At 41.8% G+C, this 21,116-nt stretch overlaps 1 protein-coding gene across 1 annotated transcript in view; it reads left to right on the forward strand.

Moving 5' to 3' along the window:
• CCDC192 (coiled-coil domain containing 192) overlaps positions 1 to 21,116 on the forward strand; it is a 199,875-nt gene that overhangs the window by 123,041 nt on the left and 55,718 nt on the right. Inside the window, exon 6 of the mRNA XM_036307719.1 lies at positions 11,091 to 11,223. Coding sequence (XP_036163612.1) covers positions 11,091 to 11,223 — 133 coding nt within the window. The remainder of the gene's footprint in view (positions 1 to 11,090; positions 11,224 to 21,116) is intronic.

Below are 21,116 nucleotides of genomic sequence, written 5' to 3' on the forward strand. Positions count from 1 at the left end.
TCATAAGAAAGCATGAATGTGAACAAAATTGGGAGGGGGTTACAAAATGTCCTTGCAATGAAACCTTCAAAGTGACATTGCCTTGTAGCTCTTGGGCAAATGAACTTTTTATTGATTTTATTGATTTTAGAGAGGAAGGGAGAGGGGGAGAGAGATAGAAATATCAATGATGAAAGAGAACCATTGATCGGCTGCCTCCTGCATGTCCCCCAATGGGGATCAAGCCCTCAATCTAGGCATGTGCCCTTGACCGGAATCGAACCTGGGACACTTCAGTCTGCCAGCTGACATTCTGTCCACTGAGTCAAGCCAGCCAGGGTTCACTCTTACTTTTAACACTGTAAATACTTTTAAAATATGAGACCAGGTACATTTCACTTTAAACATAAATTTCTGCTATAAAATTGTTTCAACTTTGCATTAAGAAAGCAGCAGTTTTTAAAACATTATTTCATGGGAAAATAATACATTATCATAGAAAATTTTCCATTTTGCTGCTTCCTCTAATTTCTCTGTACACTGTCCAAAGCTATTTCATGCCATATGAGAATCATTTCTCCTCTTACAATAGTTTTCCTTGTCTCTACTTACATTTCTTTACGATTTAAGTTCTTTTAAGGCCACTATTATACTGGCTGAGCCTGTGTCCCCTTTCATTTCTCTGCTTTCAATGCAGAGTGGAGTTTCTGAAGGAGAGCGATATTTACTGGGAAGGTTAACTTCATTAGGCTTCCTTTATCATAGAAAGCCCTTCAAAGTGACTTAAGCACCTTGGTGCTTCAGAATCTCAATTTTTCAGTTCTCAGTTCACTTTATGATTCAAGATAAGTCACAGGTGGCTAATTTCCTCCCAGAAGGCAGTCCAGTCAAGTTCAAAGGGAGTGATGGTCACAGGCACAACAACCAATACCTGCCCAATCAAAAAGTTCTCATGGGAGGAAAAGCTCTTCATTATTTTTATAATCACATTAGAAAAACTTAGCAGCATTTTTACATGGCAGATATGGGAATACTTTTTACCACCTGAATATTCTGTCCTCTCTGGTTTCTGTTTTCTTCCACCCACGTCTTCCTATGGCTGTTTGCCAATGATACCAGCACTTGCTGAGGTGGGGCTGAGAAACTGAAATTGCTTCATATTCAGCTTTGGCCCTTTGGGCTCTCTCTATCCCCCAGGGAGGATTGGACTGGAAAACAGCTTCCTACCCGGAGCTGATAGGTGTGACAATGCACTTCTCTCCCTGTTCTCCGGGTGTGATTTGAGATTGTAAGACCGAAGAGTAGATTTGGTGTTAGCAGGCATGGACTATTTTTTCCTTTCAGAAGACTTCTTGAACACTCGGTTTTGTTCTGTGCCAAGTTCAGCCAGTAATATGAAAACTCATTTACTGCACTGTAGGTCTTCCCTTTCTCAAAAATACTGGTTGTCAGTCTGGTAAATGACTACTCGATAAGAATGATGAGGTACTTGCACTCACCCTCAAAAAGAGAACGCAGCAGGATCCCTTCATCTCAGAAATGTGTTTGTTTGACTGAATACAGACATTCTAATGCTACATGAAGGCAAGGTGGCTAGTGGACATTGGTCCAGCTTATTTCTTTGAAGTTAGCAGGATCTCAATTATTCTTTACTAGAGGCCCGGTGCACAAAAATTTGTGCCCTCGGGGTTGGGGAGTCCCTCAGCCAGGCCTGTGCCCTCTTGCAGTCTGGGACACCTCAGGGGATGACCATCTGCTGGATGAGGCCTGCTCCCCGGGGGATTGGGCCTAAGATGGCAATCAGACATCCCTCTGGCAGCCCGGCAGCCCTCGGGGGATGTCCACTTGCCAGCGGGGACAGGCCTAAGCTGCAATAGGACATCCTTAGCACTGCTGAGGAGGCAGGAGAGGCTCCCACCACCACCGCTGTACTGGCAGCCATCAGCGTGGCTTGTGGCTGAGCAGAGCTCCCCCATATAGGAGCACACTGACCACCAGAGGGCAGCTCCTGCATTGAGCGTCTGCTCCCTGGTGGTCAGTGTGTGTCATAGTGACCAGTCATTCCCAGTCTTTCTGCTGTTAGGGTCAGTTTGCATATTACCTTTTTACTATATAGGATAGAGACCTGGTGAATGGGTGGGGGCCAGCTGGTTTGCCCTGAAGGGTGTCCTGGATCAGGGTGAGGGTCCCGCTGGGGTGCCTGGCCAGCCTGGGTGAGGAGCTGATGGCTGTTTTCAGCTGGTCACACCCCCTTCAGGGTGGGGGTCCCCACTGGAGTGTCTGGCCAGTCTGGGTGAGGGGCTGAGGGCCGTTTTCAGGCTGGCCAGCGACTAAAGCTCCCAGCCTCTTCTTTTTTTCTTTTTCTTTTCTATTCTGAGATTTATTTACCTTCTATAATTGAAACATTGTTGCCAACACTGGCGCTCCCAGCTCTGAGGCCTCGGCAGGCTGAAAGCAGGTATCTGGGATTTGTTTAGCTTCTATAATTGAAACATTGTTGCTTTCGGGCTCAGAGCTGGGCCCGTGGCAGGCCGGGAACCTTGGCTTCCTCCATCACTGGAGCAAGCAAGCTTCATGTTCGCTTCAGCTGCGTGGCTGCCGGCTGCCATCTTTGTTGGCAATTAATTTGCATATCACCCTGATTAGCCAATGGGAAGCGTAGCGGAGGTATGGTTAATTACCCTTTTTGTCTTTTATTAGATAGGATTCTTTCTAATGTAACCCCAATGCGTACTATATTGAATGACCTGAGGCCAGTTTTCCTTGGTTCTCTGTGTGAGAAGGGCTTTAAGAGAAGGCTGCCTGCCTCAATAACTGCTAAGGTTCCTGGGACCTTAGACCTTAGGGATCCCAGTTTCGCTCCAGGTTTCAATCATGTACTCATCCCATTGCCCTTCAGCTCTGATGGCCAAGGAGTAACATGATATAGTGGAAAAAAACACTAAGATGGGGAGTCAGAAATTCTGGCTTGGAGTCCTGCTTCTTGTAGTTTTATTAGCTGTGGCTTTGGGCAAATCATGACATTTTTCTCTGCTTCCAGATTTGACTCTCTCAAATGCCATGGCTGAACAATTTGGTTTCAAAGATTGCACCCAATTCTGTGTCATCAAGATTTGGTGGTTCTATTTGATTTCCTAATTTGTACTAAGGAGGGTAAGCCCCTGGCTCCAAACTTCATGATCAGAAATCAGACACTTCTTGCTTTAAGAAATGGCTTTACAGAACAGGAAATGTCATCTTATCCAAACTCACCAAAATGTAGGACACTGGGTAAGATGAGGTATGTGTAGCCCAGTGCTGGAAGGCATGGTCTGGAGCCAGATTGCTCACATTTGAATTGAGTCACTCTTTGATTTCGGGAAAGTTACTTAAACCTCTGTGTGCTTCAGTATTTGCATCTAAAACCAGTATTAATAGTAGTCCTATTTCATCAGGTTGCTATAAAAATGAAACGAACTAGTACATATAAAATTCTTAACTAGTACATAACACTTATTATGTTGGACATAGGTGGTCAGTAAGTGTTAACTTCTCTCTGGATTTCCCCCAGTAATGGTCTGTATATCATATGCAAATAAGGGCAAGCAACTTACTGTCTTTTAAGGCAACAAATTCAAACTTTGGACCATTTTATTGTTAGAAAGTTCTACCTTATCATTAGAATTCATTCCTAAATAAAGGTTATCTCTTTAGCTTGTATTAATTTGTAACATCTCTTACATAAACACTATACAGGCATTTCTGGGAACTAAGACATATACTAGCAAACTCTACCTCTGTCTCTAAAAACTGTTTATCCCATAGAGGGAAAGAATACAGACTTGGCTCCAAATACTAGTAAACTCTTCCCCTGTAGTGAGTCAAGACATTTGTCTAATTACTGGGATTTTGTTTTATTTTTATTAGGAATTCTAAACCTTCTGGGTGTAGGGAACAGAATTAAAATGTATTTCTATAGCATGCTATAACATAAAATAAGTTACTCAGAGGGGAAGGATACTCTAAAGACCTGAACGGTGTCAGCTGTGATTTCTAAAGTCTGACTCCTGGCCATTAAGTATTAACAGTGGTCCTGTGGGGCCTAGTTCTTGGTCAAAACTGTGATGAGGCCAAGGATTTGTGTATCAACTAGTTCCCCTACAACTTCATTAAATAAAATAAGACTAAGCTACATTTTGCATTTGTGATTTGTCTTTCATTCCAGGAATTTTATTTATTTTTTAATTTCTTTAATCCTCACCTAAGGATATGTTTTTATTGATTTTAGAGAGAGGAAGAGGAGAGAGAGAGAGAGGGAGAGAGAGAGAGAGAAACATCTATTGGTTGCCACCCATATGTGTCCCAACCAGGGATCAAACCCGAAACCTAGGTATGTTCCCTGACCAGAAATCAAACCCACAACCTTCTGGTGCACTGGACGGTGTCCCAGTCAACTGAACCACCTGGCCAGGGCCATTCAAGGCATTTTACAAGATTCACCTGATCCACTGTTTGTCACTTTAGATGACTCAGCTAACTAGAATGGTCACAATAATCAGGATCAGTTCAGGATCCTCTGATGAATGACACTAAGACAGCTCAGAACAACATCTGGCACAGATAGCTCTTAGCTGGGTTCATTGAATCTTTCCTTTCTTTCCTAGGGTCTCTAAAGATATCATGGTAACCCATATTATAAATGCCCCGCCACCATACTTCAATGGTACTCCTTTAAAACCAAGTCTGTTATATTGCCTTTCTACTTCTGCTAATTAGAGCTAGTCACACTTTAACATCAAAGGTTACCTTTAAGTAACCTAACAAATTAATGGTACTATTTATTAGTGAGCCTTGTGTTACTATTAAAAAGAAAAATCAGCATCTGGAATTGAAAGAACTTTGTTCAAGTCAATTGAGCTCTTACTAAGAGCCCATGATTAAATCTACTCAACTGTTCTGGGGCCTCAGCTCTTTCACCTACAAAATAGACACACTGCCCTGGCCAGTGTGGTTCAGTTGGCTGAGCATCGTCCTGTGCACCAAAAGGCCGCTGTTTTGATTCCTGGTCAAGGCACATGCCCATGTTGCTAGTTCAATCCCTGGTCAGGATGCACATGGGAGGTAACCAATCGATGTTTCTCACATCGATGTTTCTTGCTTTCCCCTCCCTCTCCCTTCCACTCTCTCTAAAATCAATAAACACGTATTTTTAAAAAATGCAAAACAGAGACGACTAACATAGATGACAATTAGGTTTCATCAATGAGCAGTGGCTGCTGGGAGGGTAGGTTAAGGACTCTGAAGCCAGGTGTGCAACTCAGGATGAAAGAATCTCCAAATCAAAGGTCTGCCATGAAGAAAGAAGGAACACACATGGCACATATTTGCCATCCCTGGACTTTTAAAATATTCACCCGAGGATTGTATGAATATTAAACAAAAGATAATAAGTTGATCTTTTAAGCCCAGTTGTATCCAAATGCTACTATCAGATTTATTAGTTTCATTATTAATGATGGGCTGTTAAAAGAGAAATGAAAGGAGATAGCTGCCTATACCTTCTGTATTCAAATCAAATTCTTTTGTATGGTAGCATTATCAGTGGCCCTCTAGAGATAAAACCTTTGTTCTATATGCTCTCTACGTGAATGAAGGTGGGGTGAATGGGGTAGATTTCAGACAAGGTGGAGAAAAACTACGCACTGGCAGGCCCAAGACAGAGATGCCATGGGAAGCGAGAGGTAGGGCCTCAGAGTGCTCCTCACATTATTCCATGTTGGCAGCCACCTACTTTACCTAGGCATTGGGCCAGCTCTGGCAGGCGATTGGATCAAGGCTATTTGCATGTCTGTTTTCAGGACCTTAAGTTTTGTCTACCCATACAAAATGTGGAGGAAACCAATGCGATCATGCAGAGAACTTAATTTGGGAGAAGGAGGTGAAGGAAAAGAAGACAAATTGCTTGCTTTCAAGGAAGTACAAATTTTATTTCCTATAAAGTATAAAGTATGACAAAGACATCTTTAGAAAAGATACTTCAGTGTTTTAGTGCTTCAAGAGATAATGACAAAAATAGAAACATATATCTGCTACATTGCAAGCATAGTACTGGGTATTGTCATTTATGTGTTATGTCATTTAATCCCCATCAGCTCTATGAAATGGAACCCAGGGCCTGGAGATGTCATGTGTCTGGCCTAATTTCCCAGGGCCAATAACCAACCAAGCCCAGCCTTGGAATCTTAGGCCCTGATGCAAAGTATGCGGAAAGAACAAGAAATTTTAAACAGTGCTGGCAACTCTGTATTGAAAAGCTTCTATAAATAGTTCCCTGATTATTTCTAATTCCCATTGACTTGGTATAATGCAAGCTATTCAGCAATGTAATACAGATAGATATTTCCTTTTAAAAATACTGCACAAATACATGATTTCCTGCTTCTGTCCACCCTGTCGGAGAAGTAGGAAAAGAGCAAGGTAATAGGAATTTACCTCCAAGCTATAAAACCTTCCTATTCTTTTAGTAATCAACAAGGGGAACTCCTAGTAACCAAGGAGACCATAATAGACTCCATTAGAATCAAGTACAACACTTGGGTTGCTTGGCTAGAGCATGCCAAAAGAGCAAAGGAAAATATTATCATTGCTGAAATCATTTGATGTCTATGACTAATAAAAAAGCATGTTGGCAAATTGAGTTTTTAGAAGTGCCCAAAGGGCTTGGTTAAAGCTGTGGATGAATAGTATACAGTCGTTCTGTCTGGAGAAAAGAGGTGGATGGGTGGAAGATGACGTTAAACTATTTTTAAAAGTATCTGAATAACAAAAGGGGCCAACAGAAATCTTAAACAACCAATCTAGGTCCTTCATTCCATTTTTAAAATTTTAGATTTTCCATCCCCTTCTCCTTACAGCTAACTAGCAAACTTGGTTCCTTTTGAGTCACATTATCCTTGAATTCATAGGCCTTGTTGGCCTTCTTACCTAACATCTCACAAATGCAGGATTTATCCTTAAAGAATCCCTGACAACTGTGTCCACCTTAGAGACGGTGAGGGCTGAGATGTCTATTCATGTATGTGCTGTGTCCCTTGGGAGCTACGGGAAGCCAGAAGGAAAGAGTTGGGGGTAAGCCAGACCTCTAATTACCTCTTAACCCAGGTCCCAGAGGTTGCAGTGGGCCTGCCTGAAGATGTTCATCCGCTCTCTGCTTGATCATTCCCAGAGCAGGAGGCCTTTGCCAGGACCCATCCTATCTTGTTATGCATGGACACAGCTCTGATTGTTGGAGGGTGCTCTCTCGTGCTGCGCCAAAATCTGCTTCCTTGTATTTTCTAAGCATTGTTCCTCCTGGTATCTCTAGAACAATGCTGTTTGACTCAACTTCCTCGCCTCTGGAATAGTCCCCTAGAGAACTGAAGTCAACTGTCTTGACTCCCAGGCATACTGTCTTCTCTGGATTAAATATCCTTATACAGTTATAACAATAGTCAGAGGCAGAACATATCATCACCATAAGAGAAAGGCAAAGCCTGAAATTAGAATTTTTTAAAAAAAGAGTTAAATCTTTTAACTGAAAAGCTACAATTTTTAACTGATATTGAGAAACACTGTCTTTCCACTGAGTTCCTCCATGCTATCTATCAAGTCATCCTGTCAAAACAGAAATGTGCCTTTATGAGAAATGTAGAAATATAACTTTTTCTTACTGATACCACACCAGCAACCAATGATCATTCATCAGTTCTCACCAGGTTGCATTTATTTTTTGCCTTTGTTTACCGTTTATCTGCATAGGCATGTTTGTGGCATAATTTCAAAATTTGAATACTAACTATTAAGAATTAAGGGAAGGGGCCGAGACCGGTTTGGCTCAGTGGATAGAGCGTCAGCCTGCGGACTGAAAGGTCCCGGGTTCGATTCCGGTCAAGGGCATGTACCTGGGTTGCGGGCATATCCCCAGTGGGACTGTGCAGGAGGCGGCTGATCGATGTTTCTCTCCCATCGATGTTTCTAACTCTCTATCTCTCTCTACCTTCCTCTCTGTAAAAAATCAATAAAATATATTTAAAACAAACAAACAAAAAAAGAATTAAGGGAAGGGCAATGTAAGAATACTAAATTTTTTAGTTCTTTTTCCCAATATTTTATTTTGAAAAATTCTAAACATACAGAAAAGTTAAAATAAATTTATAGTTAACACCCCTATACTTAATAACTGGATACTACAATTATCATTTTGCTATCTTCAATTTGTCGCATATCTATCAGTTTCTTTATTCATCCATCAACCAGTCTTACTTTTATTCGCAGATCAGCAGAAGTTGCCTTCATCAATCAGCACACCTAATCCCTAAAACTTCAGCATGAATATCATTATCAGTTCCCTTTTGATACTTTTAATTAGCACTCTCTTTTGAATCCCTCTTGCTCTTCTTTTCCTCTTCCCCTCTGCTTTCTCAATTTCTATTCCTGTACCCTTCCTCCCACTTTCTATCCCCAAAGTTCTAAGCTGTAAAAGGAAAGTATGAAAAATCTGAGCATGGAGCAGTCTTGAAGTAGCATCAGAAAAGGTCACCGATGGTCACACAGGGCCTCACAGCTGTTATCACCACAGACCTGGGACGGAAAGGGCCCTCATGAACAAGCTGATGAGAACCAACTTACAACAGAGCGGGGTATAGATTAGCATGCCCACTTAATAATTTACTATGAGAAACCCAGCTATCAAATACCCAGTCTCCCCCTGAACTAACCTCTACATAACAGACCAAACTGTGAAGAGTTTTGGTGAATAGACTCAGAAGGAAATTAGTTAGACAGTCCTAGTGGCATGAAGCAGAGACCTTATCCTCGCTGATGTTTTGACAGCTGGCCTGCACAGGACCTGACACCAAAGGGCTGCTTCAGAAATCAGTACAGCCCTGACTGGTTTGGCTCAGAGGATAGAGCATTGGCCTTCGGACTGAAGGGTCCCAGGTTCGATTCCGGTCAAGGGCATGTACCTTGGTTGCAGGCACATCCCCAGTAGGGGATGTGCAGGAGGCAGCTGATGGATGTTTTTCTCTTATGGATGTCTCTAACTCTCTATCCCTTTCCCTTCCTCTCTGTAAAAAATCAATAAAATAAAAAAAATAAATCAGTACAATGATGAAGTGAGTAGGTGAACACTAACTACCACCGCCACACCACCAGGCACCTCTCACCTGGACTGCACTGGCTGAACCCTATTCCACCCCTCCAACTCCCTTAAGAGAACTTCCATGACTGCCATTCTCCTTTGAGTAATGCGTTCTCTTTTAGCCATGTGTATGCCATTAATTAAACTTTCATCAAGTCCTGATCTTCCTGCTTTGGTCTGGAAAACAACTAGTCATTAACATGGGAGGTCTGTGTCTTTTTAATCCTATCCTTGATAAATTGATTGTACTGGCTTTACTCTCATAAAAAGGGTGTGATCCCCTACTGCCCTAGTGTACTCCTTTCAGAGACCAGGGAACACCATCTTCCTTGTGAGCAAAAACCATTCCTTTCCCTATCTTGAGATTTATGTCTGATAAGAAATGTTAGTGATTTCTTTTCTGGGCTTCCTAATTACCAGACCACAGAGACTTGGCAAAGCGAGCTCCTCAGTGGAAAGGAAGGACACAAAAGTGCAAATGTAGAACTTTTCACCATAATCAGCTTCTCCATAGTTGCAGGTAAATCCAATTTTAACAAATTAAATCCATTTTGAAATCCATAAAGGATCTTTCTAGCCATAAAGTCTCAAGGTAAATCCTTTGAGTGTATAACCATTTCCTAATGTAGTTCTTTCAAAGGTTTGAATGTCATAAATCATATTATTTTACTAGTGCCCCAGTGCACAGATTTGTGCACATTGAAAGGAAATTAATTAGAAGGTGGCTGGCAGGGCAGGACTGGGCAAGATGAGCTGGACATGCCCTCGAGCCAATCTCCCTCCGGCCCTCCCTGGCCAGCTGCACCTGGGGCGGCTCCACGGCTCGAAGGGCATCTGCAGAGTGAGCGGGGTCCCTCCGGCAGGTAGGGTCCCTCAGCCTGGCCTGTGGGGATCAGCCAAAGCTGGCTCTCTGACATTCCCTGAGGGATCCTGGATTGCAAGAGGGCAGTTCTTGGGTGATGCACCCCAGAATTGGGCTCCCTCCTCTCTGGGTCTGGGGTGCATCACCTGAGAACCGCCACTGCCAAATCACTACAGCTTGGCAGCTCCTGCTTTGAGCGTCTGCCCCCTGGTGGTCAGTGCGCATCATACCTACCAGCTGGTCAGACGGTCACTTAGCCTTTTATATATATAGATAGCAAGGAATTCCTGTCCTCTCTTGCCTGAAAACCATTCCTATCCCTGACCACGTTCCTTATATAAGTACCATAGTAAATATCTGTAAATATCAGCATTTCATGGTAGCTTCACACCCTTTAGAATATATTTGAAAGCAAGCCATTATGGTATTAGGGTGAAAATGACTCAGAATCAAGGCTTTGGCTCTTTCATGTGAATGTTTACTTACAGATTGGGAAAAAATCCAATACTTTTAGGCACTGGCACTACAGTGGTAAAATCCCAACTGACAATGAGAGGTCTTCTCTAATTCCTTCTCTTATAAGCAACTAAAACACAAGGTTCAGATCCAGATAAAAACCCTTCAAGCAGGTAAAAGAGCCCAGCCAGCATGCCTCAGTGGTTGAGCTTCGACCTATGAGTCAGCAGCCAGATTGGATTCCCCGTCAGGGCACATGCCTGGGTTGCAGGCTCGATCCCCAGTAAGAGGCATGCAGGAGGCAGCAATCAATGCTTCTCTCTCATCATTGATGTTTCTCTCTCTCTCTCCCTTCCTCTCTGAAGCCAATAAAAACATATTTAAAACAAAATAAGGTAAAAGATACCACGCTGCAGAGAGTAGGCTTTGATCGTTGGTGACTCGGGCTCTCTGACAGCAGCACACACTCAGTCTCACAGCCTCAAATAGAACTCAATCCAGATAAACAGGGAGCATTCCATCTCAGCCAGGCTTCAAAGGCCAGGTTCGTTCAGACATCATTAGTTCTTTTTATTCCTTTGATGCATCTGTCTCTAGTGACGGAAACTCTTATTTTATTTTATTTTTTTTAAGAAACTGAAGCACAAAAGGAAACTGAAAAAGCTACAAACAGATTTGGCAAAAGCTAAGCAAGAGGCTGCCATCACAGCCCTGGAGCTCAATGAGAAGATAAAGGCTCTATGTGAAGGAAAGCCAGCCCCTAGAGGTCAGTATCACCACGTGACAGTCACTGGCCCATGATCCTGGGCGGTATATATAGTTTTATTGGCAACCAGGCAAGAAACAAGGCCACAGTGCCAGGTGCACACTGGCCCAGCAGCATGCTGACCTGGCCTGACCTCCATTCGGCATGAATGGCGATATCACAGGAACTACTCACTCCAGACGAGGTTCCTTTCACCATAAGAGAAACAGAGAATGAATGAATAAGCTGTTATTTAAAGGAAAGTCTCTGAAGCTGAAGAGCTGGACTGAAATAGATCTGGTCCATGTCTTTGCACAAGCTGGGTGGCAGGGAGGGAAAGGCAGGGCCTAAGAGGAGAGACCCAAGGCCCCCAAGAGAAGGGGCTCTGAAGCTGGGCAAGGAGAGGGGCTCATCTAAAAGTGTACATGGGTTTATAGACTAAGAAGGCATTTGGAAGGAAAGAAATTAGTGCTTTAACAATAGGCAACTGAGCCTGAAACAAGTAGGGAAGGCTGGTTGGGGACAAAGTCTGGGTGGTTCAGAAAATTTTTAATAGCCACTTTGGTTTGGAATGTTTTGGTGTTGTTATTGTTGTATTTATTTTATTTTATTTTATTTAGCATTCTCTAAGAGACTATAATAAACACACATGGGGCGGGGGTGACACCCAAAACCTCAGATTGTCATTAGCAATAATACAAGTTAACATTTAATACCATGGGCTAGGCATTTTGCTAAGTATTTCACGTGTATTTAATTTTTAGAAGTCAGTACATTTATGGATTCTACAAGAATAAGCAGAGGCTTAGAGATGCCCATTCCCTTGCCCCAGGTTAGATGTGTCTGAGCAACACCTGGGCACTCAGCCTCCAGACAGAAATGAACCGAGCCCAGGTGGCTGTGCAGCTCGAAGCCAGTGAGGCCTTTCGTTTCTGCTGTGCAGCAGTGGGAGCACACTCCCTCCCGCCTGCTGGATCTCTTGCAAAACTGTGATTCCCTGGGATAAAGGTCTTCCTTTGATGTGTGGCACTCTTGTAACGCCAAAAACATGCCATTGTTCTTACTCTGGCTTCCTTTATTACTCATAAGTAATTCTGGAAAAAGAGGAGGAGCGTGGAAATAAATGGGAGGAGGAGAAAATAGGCGCTGTGGTGGCTTCAGAAAGTGAGACACTCCCAGCATCCTGACCACATTGCAAAGCTTTTAATATGGATTTGGTTTTAATTTTCAGTTTTGAATAGCACTTTCCCAGGGTTGAAATGGCATGTAACAGCCACCTTGAAACATATGCTGAAGGTCAATTTGTTTTGCTCTGTCCACAGAAAATAAAGATAGTTTATGAATTTGCTTTTACCACCATGAAACCTAAAAGAATAAAATCTGTCAGAGAATCCCATCTATTTAAAGGTCTTTATTAATCTAAGGCAGGGGTCCTCAAACTTTTTAAACAGGGGGCCAGTTCACTGTCCCTCAGACCGTTGGAGGGCCGGACTATAGTTTTAAAAAAAACTATGAACAAATTCCTATGCACACTGCACATATCTTATTTTGAAGTAAAAAACCAAAATGGGAACAAATACAATATTTGTATTTGCATGTGGCCCGCGGGCTGTAGTTTGAGGACCCCTGAATTCTAAGGCATCATAGCCAGATTTCAACTCGGTTGCATAATAAGAAGCTGAGAGAAGGTTTCAACTGCTCCACTATATTTTTAATCTAGTGAAAAAAATATATATTATTGCAAGTTAGCTAATTCTCATTACTCATTTTTTGACAAAAATAATATCATTTGCTGTCTAATAACTTTGTTCCTTTAATATTTTGATAGGTCAAAATTAAAATAATATGAAGAGAATAGAAAACATTAAGTCCTACCTTCCTTCTTTGCCCATTTTTTTCTACATTTCTGTTTAAAAAAACAAAACTTATAGTACGGGGGGGAGGGGGGACCTACTGTATCATGAAAAGATGTAAATTTCAATAAAGCCAGGTCTTCCACGTTCAATTACGGTTGAAAACAGGACTTCCTTTTGTTGCTTCTCTGATTTGGTGGAGGAAGAAACTGAGTCTGTGGACTGACATATAGGACTAAAGTCTTAAATTAAATATTTGCAAATTCTTACTTTCCCAGGGGCCCCAAGCAGCCTCACCCTGAATTCAATAGCCCAGAAGACTGTCAAGGCCGTTGTGGCCCCAGAGTAATATTAGCTCTTATTCTCAGAGACTTTGGCCACCTTGCCCTACCTATCAATTCACTTCAAAGTAAAGTCTGGAACTATGTCGGTAACTCTCACATATAATGACCCCCACTTAACCACAGAACGATTAGAGCTGACCCACCTCCCATACACATTCCTCAACCAGAACACCACCCTTCCCTTAGTTATCTTGTGTCCTTTTATAAAATGTTTGTTTTCAGTTCTCAGACCTTTGTTTGCAAATGACAGATGCCCCAGTCATAACAGCTTAAGGGGAAAGGGTGATTTATTGGCACGCGTGTAAACAAACTGAGCAAGGGCATGCCATTAGTCTTGGAGTCTGATGGGTTCAGGGTCTCAAACATCACTCTGAGTCTCTCATCTCCGCTTCTCTCTGCCTCGGGACTCCACTCTCTCAAGCAGGATGTCAGAAGAGACTAGAAACATGGCTCAAAGCAGCGATGGGCTGTCCTCCTTACCTGTCCTCCAGAGAGGAGAGAAAGCATTTTTTTCCAGCAGCTCCTTTTAGAAGAAAAGTATAAGAACTCTGTCTTGGCATGGGTACCCCTGAGGGTATATGAATAATCTTTGTGGCCAGGGTCGGGAACTATGGTTGGACAAACTTCAGTCATGCACTCGCCACTGGGTGATGGTGTAGAGCAGTGGTTCTCAACCTTGGCTGCCCATTAGAATCACCTGGGAATCTTTTTAAAATCCTGATTTCTGGGCCTCATCGTCCGGAAATTCTGTTTCTTTGTTATGGGGTGAGGCCACAACATTAGTAACAAAGAAACAGAATTTCCGGGGGATGAGGCCCAGAAATCAGGATTTTAAAAAGATTCCAAGATGATTCTAATGGGCAGCCAAGGTTGAGAACCACTGGTGTAGAGGGAAACAAAGATGGGGAAGGGGAATGTTCTGACTCAGTGGTCGGCAAACTGCAGCTCGGCAAACTGCGGCTGGCGAGCCACATGTGGCTCTCTGGCCCCTTGAGTGTGGCTCTTCCACAAAATACCGGCTCTTCCACAAAATACCGACTTCTGCACATGGGCCACGAAGTTTCAATCGCGCTGTACGTGCGCGCCCGCACATGGTATTTTGTGGAAGAGCCACACTGAAGGGGCCAAAGAGCCACATGTGGCTCGCGAGCCGAGGTTTGCCGACCACGGTTCTGACTGATTGTTACTACAGGGCTAGATTGGGAGAAAAGCACTTCCTTATAGGAAGGGATAGCCCATTACTGAAAAGAAAGAATGAAGGACCAAACCAACCTGTCCAATACATCCTCAGTTAGTGGTCAAATTAAAATGTAATGCTTAATGAGTCACCCATCCTCGAGCATTTGTACTTTTTAAGTAGATTCTTTTTGATGAACAAAAGAACGTAATGATCCAAGAAATAAATGTCCAATGGTATAAATTCAGACCCCATAATAGATTGAGAGTGAACCATTTTGGGAAAGGAGTCCCCTTCCAGCCTCAATCAAGTGACGTCATAGACACCTACTCCAAAAGCCTGTCTTATTGTAACATGAAACTGCAAGAGGGGAAAACAGTGTTGATCCTAAATGACATGTTAACTGGATTAACATAAAGCTACTTCTCTGTTATAGTTACAAACTGATGCCTACAGTTCTAACAAGCAAGTTGAGATATTTATTCCAAATAAATTAGAATTTCTTTTTACCCAAATATGCACTTTTAAGCATATTCAAATTGATGAAACAGTGAGCTACCAAACTTTTTTCTTAATACATAAACACAGTAAATTATTTCATTGGCTCTAAAGAAATAAATGATTTAAGTCCATGGAAAGTTCAACTGAAAAGAAAAACACCTTTATTATAAAACTGGCACAGCAGGAAACTTACTTACAGCCTCAGTGTTGTTTGTTGATTTTACTTTGTTCAAATAATCACAGCCCAGGGCAGATTCCTGCCATCATTTCCACAGCCTGCACCTGAGGTGCTCACCGCTTTATTTACTAGCAGAATTCAGTGAAATGCCTATTGTACCCTTGCAAAACATGAGTCCATCTTTTGCTAAATCTTAGTATGCAGGAACCTAAGGTTAAATTTCAAAACAATCTTTGCTTCCTTTGGCTTAGGAGGACAAAATTACTTTGCAAAAGACCTCATTGACTACGTCCTTTTGTTGGCACAGGAGCATTAAGTCATTTGCAATGATGAAAGCTCCTATGTTTGACCAGAACATCAGGGTCCAGGTTTATAAATTCCAAGCTAGCATACTAAAGGGAATGCACTCTTCTGGATTTTTTTTTCCTTTTAATTCTTTTCTTTTAATATGCACAATGTGGTATCTAATCCCCACTTGCACATTCCCACTGTCCCGGTGGAAGCCATATCAACTTTTAAGTCATCTCTTTGTTTGAGGAGATTCTCCCATGAGAGTGCAGGTGCATTCTGGGTCAGGCCGATCCAGGACTCAATGTCTGAATAGAGCCAGACACATTTTGAGGGGAGGCTTGTACAATAGGATTGACATCAGCGATTTTTAGTGACACAAGACTGTTTTAAAACACTACCCCATTAATTTTAAGAACCAGACTATTGCTGTCCTATATTCTTAAGAGAGTCAGGAGCAATATCTCTTTGCCAACACCCAGAGCCAACTTTTAATCAACATTTTAAAGAGTATCTTTTATCATGATGTTCGCCTCCAGGCACTCAGCCCAAACTTTCTGTTCTTCTTTTTATCTCTCCTCCTGCAAACTTCCTCCAGATTAAAGCTTCCATTGCTTCTAGGTCAGCGGTTCTCAACCTGTGGGTCGTGACCCCTGTGGGGGTCGAACGACCCTTCACAGGGGTTGCCTAAGACCATCGGAAAACACATATATAAATACATATTGTTTTTGTGATTAGTCACTATGCTTTAATTATGTTCAATTTGTAACAATGAAATTGGGGGTCACCACAACATGAGGAACTGTATCAAAGGGTCGCGGCATTAGGAAGGTTGAGAACCACTGTTCTAGGTGTTAAGAAAAGAGTGATTTGAAGGTGTTGAGGCATTCTGGAATTAGATAGTGAAACTGGTTGCATTGGAATGTTACTACCATAAAACTAGTGAACTGTACATTTTACATTGGTTAAAATGGTAAATTTTACGTTTTAAAATTTTATCTCAATTACAAAAAAAAGTTATTAAAACAATCCTCACTAAATGTAATGACTAACACCCTGTCACATGTAAGTGTATTTTAATAAGTGCTTTGGGCCTAAATAAAATAATGACTTGGGAGAATTCCAAGAGAGAGGTCACATTAATATTTACTGGAGTAAGACTAGTCTTGAGTAGTTGTCCATTGGCGCCTAGGTTTTCTGAACAATGCCATCCTTGGCTCTTTCTACTTGCTGTCAGCCCAGCTCTTTGAAAGGCTGTTAGTCCCCAGACTAGGAACCAACTCCCTGACCACTGAACACACATATTTCTTTCACTAGTCTGCCTAGAGTTTCCTAAGAAAGCACAAGGAAGGTCTTGGGATCTCACTGTTTTCGACTGCTCGGACGTTGTCCAAAAGCACCTCTCCCCACCCAGGTCATCAGACTGCATGGGGCTCAGTCTGCCATTTAGTCAAAGCACAAGCAAGCCCTGCTCTTCCTCCTGCTGCCAAGAGTGTTATTGCCTTGACAGAAAGTGACAAGAACTTGAGGAAAACAAAAGGTGGAGATTCCACCCCACACACATTATTATCCCAACATTTGCAGGAAAGGGTTTTCCTTTAAGCATTTACTAAATCTTCAGAGACAGAAACTATTCCAAGGTGGAATACTTCACACCTGAACCAATAAACACTAGCAATGACTATTAGGGAAAATGAGAGAAGACAGAGTGATCACTTCAAGGGGTGCTCTGTAAGTGTAACGAGTCCCTGAGGAAATGGAAATAGTTCTATTTATCCTATAATATCTAGGTTTCATTCAGAGATTGCCTATCAGGTTGATTTTTCCTTTGTCCACTGAAGTCTCCCGAAATAGAGCTACTTTCTGAAATGGAACCCCAAAGCCAAGGTCTTCTCACTACTTCAGGAGTCCCCTCAAGGATAGGCAACTGCACCAGGAGTCCCTGCAAACCTTAGGGATTGATTGCACTAAGATCTCAAGAAATGCTCTGTGTTCAATATGCACAACTTTAGAGTAATTCTCATTTTCAAAAGGACATGCTAGAGACCTCTAGGTCTAAAAGTCACTGGTATAAAAACTAGGCGTTTCTCAGGAATTTGTTAGCTGCAAGTGGCAGAAACCAAAACGAAACTAGTTCAAGCGGAAAAGAAATTGACTAGCTCCTGAGGCTGGCGGGAAGACTGAGCACAGGGTTTCTGGGTTGCTCATTTGGCTCTTGTTTCCCTGTTGGCCCCCTCTGAGCTATTGCCGGCCTGGATCAGGAAAGATCCCCGGGCTGCCCTGGCTTAACAGTCCAGGGTGAACATCTGTCTCTGCCTGCTCACAACTATTTCCCCCTTCTTTAGAACAGAAGCATGATTTCCCTTTGGGGAAGTGTTCCTCTCCCGTCCTCTGCAGTCCTGTGGGACCGCGATCATGGTGTGTGTTTCCCCCTTCACTCAGGGGAAGGCTGTGACTAGCAGAGCCAACCACTCTTGCTCTTTTTCAGAATCTTGAATCTTGAGCTGACTTGAGTAAAAGAGGGCAGAAAAAGACTAAAAGACTAGAGCTGATTCATCTTGGAGGTTGGGCCTTGACTCCTGAAGAAGTTGTCTATTGCTTTTGATATCTTATCCCTAAGGCTACCTCTACGAGGTCTGGTTGTTAAGCTTTCCTTCAATACTGAGAACTACCTCATATCTTTCCAATAAACTTTCTTTTGTGTGTGTGCTTAAAGTAGTAAGCATTGGCTTATAATACTTGTAGCCAAAGACTCTTAATGTATTCTAGCTCCAGAGAATAGAATTCTTTCTCATGGAACCTATACAGAAATCTCAGGGAAGGAATTTGATTGACCCTACTGGTATCATATTCTTACCTATGGATCAATCAGTGTGGCCAAGGAAATGAGATATTATCATGGCCCTCACCTGGGTCATGGCCCGAGGCCAAGGGCAAGGGAAAGTTTTCAGAAAAAAGAGGAAGGGAAATTTTTCTGGACAGAAGACAAAAAATACCTCTCACTGTTCCCTTAAATCTATTTTAGTTAAACCTCACAAACTTGGAGAAGACAGCCATGAGCTGAAGATCCGTTTTATCTTGTCAGGAAAATCTCTCTTCTTTCTCTCCCCCCCTTTTTTTTAAACTGCATATTTAGGCCCTTCCTTTGCAAAAGGTCTGGAAATCTATTTATTTTATAATTAACAAAGGGTAAGAAGATCCATTCTGAAATTTTTGGTTGGGGTCCAGTATTTGCTAGCTACTCCAGCTGTGGGAATTCAATAATGTCAAGGTCCCCTCCCTCCTTTGTTTGTAAGACTAATTTTGGAATTATACAATTATCAGGAAATGGTGTTCCCTTCCTTCTGTCCATCCCTAAGGAATGGGTTTTAAAAAAAAAAGTCTAGTGACTTCTGTATCCAGAGAGGTTGGATGAAAGGGCAAGCCCCAGCTAAATGTCAGACAAGGCACATGGGAAATGGAGCTAGATCAATTAAAGGTTTCCTCCTTAAGCATGGAGCCTGCTGTGATTGCCAGAAGAGCACGTGCTGTTTGAGAATGCTATTACATAACCTGGAGGAGAAGGAAGATGCTTCCTTTCAGGAAACGTGAAGAGAAGTGATGGGTGCTCCTTTGTCAAACATTGGCAGATGCACATTTATTTGTCAACATAAATGCATTGGAGAATTTTGGGTTGCAAACAATTGTCAGCCAGCTGTCAGGACATTTGCAGCTATTCCTGGTACAAATCTCTTCATGCCAACGTAGAAAAAAAATCAATGATGTTCTCTCCTGTATTCTTCTAGAAACCTCAATATTATCTCATTTCATGACTCAATGTTTCCTGACAGATGTTGAAGTTAGAGGATAACTACATTGGCTGTATGGATGGTTTTGGAGGGCTTGAGCTCATCAAATCAAATTTAGAGAGGATGCATAGAATAAGATTCTTCTGTGCAAGTGGGTACATTCTGTTTGAAGGCACAGGATTTCTTTCTGGCCAGTGGGACAGGGTTAGATATGTACTCTTACGTACACATTAGATAACACCACTATGTGCATTGTAGTAGCCTGCAAGAATATTTGTTTTTGAAGACACACTTCCTTTGAACAGATTACCCTACCATGTCTCTAAAATTTCTCAATCAAATAGAACCACATTTTGATATTGGACAATGAACATACAACTAAGAAGAAATAAAGAGAAAGCATAAGAGGAACAGCATTATTCCTGATTTGTTTAATATGCAGATGGGTCCTGAAGTAGTGTCTTAATGGTGCTGGCAGAATAATTGCTGCCTGCAAGATGCAAAAATATTATTGCTCTTCTGCAGTTGCTTTCTTTAATCCCAGAAATTATGGCTGCTGACATTGCTCTGATTTTCCAGGAAGACCTGGAAGTCCTGCCATGCCAAGCTGTCATCTCGACCTGGGCATACTGTTACATCTGCTTCGCAAAGATGCTCTAAACATGTTCCAGGGCCACTTTTCCCTTGGCCATTCCTAGTGAATAAGGAGGAAGCTCTGTTCCTATTTCAGGGAATTTTGGGTAGAATTTGGCAAATAGAGAAGGGAACAGCCCTCAGCCACAAACGGAATTTATATTCTTATAAAATGACCAGTTATATAACTCTAAAAGGTGAATTTCTGAGGCCAAAAAAATAAAAAGATGCAAGAGAGATGCATGATGCTTCATGAACAGACAAAAACAAGAATTCGTATGAGTCCTCAAAAGCAGAACAAATATTTACAGCCATAGGTCAAAAGGATAAAACTTACTTAGTTCTATACAATTCTAATATTACCCTAACACTTAAAAAGTTCATAGTGTATAAGATAATAAGATGGCAAAATTTGTCACACTGAGCTGCCTATAGCAGGATCCTGAGCTCAGGTTAAAGTCTCCTTCTCTAAGTTGACTCAAAATGTCAACCCATTTGACAGTCTTTTCCAGTTCCTTTATCCCAGGTGACCAGAGTAACAATTTTAATAGCTTTTTAGGGTCAATAGGTCTGGCAAAACCTCTGGTCTTATTGTAGGTTGCTAAGTAAATTTCTGACAAAAGGTAGTTAATTTTCAATTTGCTTTCTTTTATTTTTGTAAGGTATGCTACCAGCAGACGGTATTCATTTTAATTTAAAGTTAGATATAATGCTAATTAATATGTAATTTTTATTTATTATTTTCCTAAAAATTACTTGGAGGCAAGACTGGTGTGGATCAGTGGTTCAGCATCAAACTATGAACCAGGAGGTCACAGTTTGATTCCCAGGTTACAAGCTAGATTCCCAGTAGGGGGCGTGCAGGAGGCAGCTGATCAATGATTCTCTCATCATTGATGTTTCTATCTCTCTCTCTCTCTCTGAAATCAATAAAAATGTATATATTTTTTAAATTACTTGAAGTTTTGAGAACTCTTTTAAAGTGCACTTTATGTTTCCAGATTTAAAAATTTCATATATCTATAGTGATCATATTATTAAAACTAAAAATCAAAACATAGCCTGACATTGTTCCAACATATAAAATTACACTCATACTCAAAAATATTTGAAATCAGGAGTGTGCTACAAGATCCTAAATATATTATTACT

Source organism: Myotis myotis, unplaced genomic scaffold (genome assembly GCF_014108235.1).
Source record: "Myotis myotis isolate mMyoMyo1 unplaced genomic scaffold, mMyoMyo1.p scaffold_m19_p_5, whole genome shotgun sequence".
NCBI lineage: Eukaryota > Metazoa > Chordata > Mammalia > Chiroptera > Vespertilionidae > Myotis > Myotis myotis.